General features: G+C 40.1%; 1 protein-coding gene across 3 annotated transcripts in view; it reads right to left on the bottom strand.

Annotated features, from left to right (window-relative positions):
- The window catches only part of EMCN (endomucin), a 53,634-nt gene extending 48,202 nt beyond the window's left edge, over positions 1-5,432 (bottom strand). For all 3 annotated transcript variants that reach the window (XM_005418182.2, XM_031066515.1, XM_031066514.1), the window contains exon 1: positions 5,310-5,432. In XM_005418182.2, coding sequence (XP_005418239.1) covers positions 5,310-5,370 — 61 coding nt within the window. In that variant the 5' untranslated portion in view covers positions 5,371-5,432. The remainder of the gene's footprint in view (positions 1-5,309) is intronic.
- Between the last annotated feature and the right edge of the window lie 811 nt (positions 5,433-6,243).

The raw sequence follows: 6,243 nt of genomic DNA, 5'->3' as shown, positions 1-6,243 counted from the left end.
AAAAAAAAAAAAAAAAAAGGATTCAAAATTGTTGTAAAACTACTCTACTGATCTACTGATAAACAGTATAGAATTCGCACTTGTACCAAAGGCAAGTATCCACTTTCCACATAAAAGCAGTCAGAAAATCCTTGCCCCGTTCCTAGTTTGAAATATAGCCTTTGGAGAACCAGCTAGTTAGTCTGGCCTGAAAGGGGTTGTTGGCCACTCTGATTGCTGAGAAAAAAAGTATTTTGAAATTAATTTGGACCCTTCGTGAGCAGCCTCTAGTACATGTGTGGGTGGCAGCAGAGGGCTTACTACCCCTTCCTACAACACCCCAGCAGATGACACTTGCTGAATTTTATTCCAAGTCATCATATCAGCAAGTGATCATCAGCTCAGTCTTCTCTCATGGGGAGGTAGGGCCAGAAGGCGCAGTGTGGAGATAACATCATATTAAATCGTGTCAAACCCGTTTTCCTGTGGCAGTTAGGTCTGGCTGATACCACATGCCACTGTTAGGGCACCCAAGGATCCACTTTCACAAGAGGAGTGCCAAGGTATTGCTACCTGATATGCCAGCTGCTGGAACAATGACAATGACTTGCAGGGCTGCAAATCAGAGTTTTGACCTTTCTGTTTTAAAGGGAGACCTATTTTAATAGAGAAACCCATTTTTAGAGTGCTAGTTGAAACCAAAAGTAGTTGTTTGTCTTCCAAAGGAGCCAGGTATTTAATTCTTCACTTGTATTTGGAAATTACACCTGCTACACACAAATCCAACTTTGTCTCTCTGTTTACAGAATTGCAAAATAAACCCATTAATGAGTCTTCCTTGAGTTGTTGCAGCAAAAATTACAAATAACACCACCCTCTCCCCCCCACCCCCTTTCATAAGGGCCATAAATAAAAATGATGGTTTTCCATGAGATTTTACTAATTTTACATGTTGAACTTAGTCTGGCTATCAAATAGTACCAGTTAAAAGTACTCCCATCCCAAGGTTAAGAGATTCTTAAAGATTATTTTCAATTTTTACTTTTGCAGTACAAATTATAGTACAAAAAAAAAGTTCAAGTACTTCAGCAGGTTTTTCCACACAGGACTCAGATGTATAAAAAATCTGAGTCCAAATTTGAGGTACTTTCCTAACAAGGAAAAAAAAACCCCACAAAACCAAACCAAACCTCAGCAGATCTTTTTTCCTAATTTATAAACTAGTGAAGATTGATAAGAACTCTAGGTTTAAACATAGATAAAAAGAGTCAGCTAAAGAAATGAGAAAATATTCTGGTAAATTTTCAGAAAAGACAACCGATTTTTGGCCATGTTATATAGCATTATGTATTCCCAGGTTTGGAACTGAATGCTGTAGGCAACTTGCCCTTCATACTCAGTTCCATTTATTTTGGCTGTAAATCATAACCAAGCAGGTATCAAGCCATCTGCTTCTATCCTCAGTAAATTCAGTAAACTTGCTTTCAGATTTGGGGATACAACATGCAGCTTCCTTCTGTCCAGTAATAAATACACCTTTAAACTCCATTAGTCAAATGCTGCCCCAAAATGCAAAGGATCTAATAAATGAAAGGAATGTGGCAGCAGGGAAAAAAAAAAGAGCAAAAAAAAATATCTGCACAGGAATAAAAATTCAATATTCCATTAAAGGCTATCATAAGTTCCAGCACTATAATTTGATTTTTCACAAAGCTAACCTTGGCAAACCACTAGAAACAGTGAAAGCACCAAATACAATTAGTTTTTTTTTTTTTCACAACAGGCAAATTCTCAAGACATCCAAAGTTTTGGCGCAAGCAAGTTAAAGGTGTAAGAAAGTAATATCTAAAGCCTATTCACATTTCTCAAATTTTCAGAAATGAGACAACAATCCAACTTTGACTGTCTGCACCTTGCTAGTTGTCCAGAGAACAAACATGAATAATAACCCAGAGTGAGGTGAGACCATTCTCAAAAGCTTTCACTGCTCAAAACAATTTAGTTAGTATTTAATTTTAAAAATTAATTTTTAAAATACTTGAGGGCTTGTGAGCAAAGAGCACAGAAGCTGGAAAAGGAAAAGGCTATCCATCTCTTCTAATTTACATTAACAAGAGCAGCATTCAGACAGCTGCAAATGTGTGTAGTAACTACAGGAGTCTTGGCTCAGTAGAACTTTTCTGAAGCTATCAGCCTGGGAGTCAGGATTAATCAGCTGTGCTGTAGGTGTGGGGTGCTACACAGCATCCCTGTAATGAGGAAGGGGGCTGGGAAACTCATATTTTAGGGCTGATCCACAGTGAAATGGAGCAGCTCCAAATTACTTTAGGGGCATTTGGACCAAACTCTCAATGCCAAGATTTGCTCCTACCTTTCAAAAAAAGAACTCCCTTGTTTCTTTGTGGTGCCATCAACATTGACAGAGCACTTGGATAAAGCTACTTCTGGCTGTCAACAGGGGCCAACAATCTGGTGTTAACACCCCAGCCCTGGACATGTCCGACACAGGGCGATTCACTCCAGCCCCTCTGCTTGGGCGCACAACCTGGACACGCCCAGCCCAATGCCAGGAGGAGCAGAGCCCTCGGTCCCCTGCCATCACTTCTGCAAGAAACCAGCCTGGGTGCCTGGGGGAGAAGGATGTAGTGCTGTGCTACCAGCACTGTGTGGAGGATGTTTGCTGTGCTGTGCAGCCACAGCCATGCTCTATTCCAAGACCAAGGCACAAGAAAATGCAACACCCAAGCACTGACATTATAAGCGCATGCCAAGCCTTCTCCTCTCATCTTTTAGAAGGAAACAAGTTCACCATTACACATTTTTAAAGTAATTACATCCTAAGGCAGATTCAAGAGCATTCATATTTGATTACTATAATTTGACATTGTATTTTTTGACACATCCCAATACCTCCTGTTTAAAGCTGAAAATGCTGTGAACCAACCTAGAAAGCATTTTTATTTGAACTACATTTTGGAACAGGTAAGAATAAAGGGCAATATGCCAGGAGAACGGAATACCTTGAGATGAGCATGAAGGAACTCCTATTTTAAGCATGCCATTTAATTCCAGAGGGTTGAGAAAAGTCTAGGTAGGAGGAACAAGTTGTCAGGGGGCTATCAGCCTCCACATCTGTACCTAACTCAGCCTCTAGTAATGTGCTGATAGAAGGCAGACTCCACCGAAACATTATGGGCTTTTGAGGATGAAAGATCCCTGGATAAGTTAGAAAATTGCATAGAAAAGCACCATGAGCATACAGCTGAAGAAAAAGCGTGGAATTTGGAAGCCCCACAGGACACCAGGTATGTTCTTTACTAACCACAGTGGAAATGCCCTAGTCCACTTCTGTATGATACAAAAAAAAATATACAGACAAGCACCCTGTGTGTAGCACATGAAAAAGTTGGAAGCCCACACATTTGTCTTGGTGAGCTTTGAAGGCAAACTACTCCCAAACCTGGGGGAGGAAGTATTAAAACACTGGGGTGGGATTTGGCCTTCTCCAAAAATTAATAATTATATTTTTACAATTTAAAAATACTAAACAGCTGGAGAAAAGTCTTGTTGCTGTCTCCAATACTCAAAAAAGGGAGACTGGTGTGAGTCTCCTCACCATCACTTCCCAGCTTCAGATTACAAGATTCTGCTGCTATAGACCAGATGACCAGAGCACTTTGGAGATCACAAAAAGTGGAAATCCAAATTCTCTGGTCCAGCTTTGCACAACAGACAATAAAACCACTTCTGTCTTAAAGAAGTGGGGGTTCTGGGGCTGCCTGAAGCAAGGTTGACCAGAGCATATAACTTTATTTCAGAAGGTAGAAAAAAACATACTCCAAATTTCCCCATAAATTTTCTTAATTTTCTAGCGTGAATTTACCAACAGAATTTCACTACCACATCTACCTTGAATTAAGTGTTAAAAAATACTTTTTTTTCTGTTTTACAGAACCAAAATTGTTCAGAACAAATGCATAATATATAAAATCTGCTTATTCATTGTCATCGTTTCTGCCATGTTCATATCATGCAGAGGAGGAGAAATCCTTTTTTAAGAAAGGACTGTACAAAATTAGCAGGATTCCTCCCACATTTGCACGTTGCTCTCTGGTAAGCTTTATGGACTGTTGTGTTAAATATGCTCTTTTTGATGCAACTCCACTTTGCTTTTCAGAAATTGTGAAATTAAAGCTTTGACAATGACAGGAAGACTATTTTTACAAGGAGTAGCAGACAGAGAATAAATAGCACCTCAAGACAGACTTTTGGGACTTGTACTTAACATAACTTTAAAAGCAGTTCTTTCTGTGGCACAGGTTTATTTTTAATCTCCTTTATTGATCTGTTTTCCTAACAGCAATGAGCCCAAGCAATAGAATAAGATACACCACAAAATACTAGATTTCAACACATAACCTGAGCAAAAGTTGACTAACATTTAGATCAGGTAATCTAGTGTTATCAAATTTTAATTCTGGTTAATAGATCCTTTCCAGGAAATCTATAGGCATTTGTGGAAGTTGTAGCCCAGAGAGATGGGAAATGAAAGTACAGATAAAAGGCAGATTTTACTTGAAATGTGTCTTTTGACAAAGGTGATGATAGACTCTGGCCCTTGCGGCAGGTTCTTTCACCCTTTCAGGTTTCACTAGTTAATTCCATTTTAAAAGCATGATCTTTCAAACTGAAGAATAATGAAAACATCAGTTCAGTGACCACCTGAACACTAAAAGTTGTATTAAATCTGTGCATTTAAGAACCATACCTAAAAGATACTGCACCCAGTAACCAACGTGGCCCCTAAGTTTGCACCCCTCATTATCTAACACTTGACAGATGTTTTAAGTCCCTATATCTTTGGGGCCAAAAATAAAATAATTTCTTAAAGACATTCTTGGCCAAACCTATAGCTGGCATAGTGGAAGGGAAATCTATCAGGATGGATCTAATTTGCAAGAGCAAAAACTGCAAAATCTTTCAGGAATTTCAATTGTCCCCTTAAAGCCATCTTTGCAAAAAATGCTTTAACATGTAGAAGAAAAACAGAACTGCAAACTTTTGTAAATACACCTCTGCTTTTGACTCCTCTCGGATTTAGGAGCTTCATGACACCTAGAAAGAAAACTGTCACAAAAATACAATGGTAGGAAAGTTTTTCACAGAACACATAACTCAGCTGCCAGTTAGTACCTTCTCCTCCAACACACAATCTTTCAATCACTGCAGTAGAAATGAAGAAAAAGCACACACTGACTGACAGCTCAGCTTTTGTTCACAAACCACTTGAGAGATGTGACAAGTCTATCCAAAAAAGCCAAAGAACTTACCTCCCACAGTGCAAACACAGAGTACAGAAAGGAAAAAGAAGGCAGTCCCCAGGAGCTTCATGCTTGGTGGTAGTGCTGTTAGCTCTCCCTTGTGCAGCTGGGCAGGGAGTGCTCTCACTCTGAGGCAGGCCTTAATTACTCCATGGAAAAAGGTCCTGCTTATTTTGAAGACTTTGATAAAGAACAGGAGGAAACACAACATACTCCCTCTGGGAGTTCAGTACAGAGGAGATTTATTGTTTCAGTCCTCACAGGAACTCCTTTTCTTTGGCAGTGAACCATGTTTTTGTTAATACATTATTTTGTTCTTCTTCAGTCATGAGGTCAGGAAGGTTTCTGAACAGAGGCAAATCTTTCCTTAGGGTATATTATACATCACCAGCTTTCCTACTGGAGCTTGGGATACTTTTAAAGCACATGTTTGTGAGCAGTGAGTGAGCCCAGGTAGAGGGGGATAACACAGCCAGGAACAGAGGAGCAAAACAAGCAACAAGAGCCGTCATCTGGCTCTTTTCTGGGCTGTGTAAAGTGGCCCTGCTGAAAATCACAGCTGCTTCATGTTAGAGAGCCTCCCTGAGAGAGCTGCCATCCTGCAACCAACAGGATGCAAGGGCCACCCGAACAGGGAAAGGAAGTGGCTCCAACAAGGTGCCCCAGCAGCAAGAGGCTCTGGGCTTTGCAGTTAGAGCTGGGGTGGGGGGTTTTCTTTTACATGGAAATGGGTCCTCTTTTTTTTTTTTTTTCGTTTGAGGAGTTGCAACTAGCCTTGACTGTATCTGCTCAATTAGTAATGGAAAGGTTTTTTTATTCCCACGTGCCATGGGATGGGAGTACAGACCCCCAAAGCAAGTATCTTACCTGAGTTGTCTAATCAACCAGCACAGATTCTCTTTCTTCTCCTCCTCAGGACAGAGTGCAAAATTTTGGTATCCCT

The sequence above is a fragment of the Geospiza fortis genome, unplaced genomic scaffold (assembly GCF_000277835.1).
Source record: "Geospiza fortis unplaced genomic scaffold, GeoFor_1.0 scaffold11, whole genome shotgun sequence".
Classification (NCBI taxonomy): domain Eukaryota; kingdom Metazoa; phylum Chordata; class Aves; order Passeriformes; family Thraupidae; genus Geospiza; species Geospiza fortis.
The sequence above is the reverse complement of the archived record's forward strand: the minus strand, read 5'-3'. Positions and strand labels throughout refer to the sequence as shown.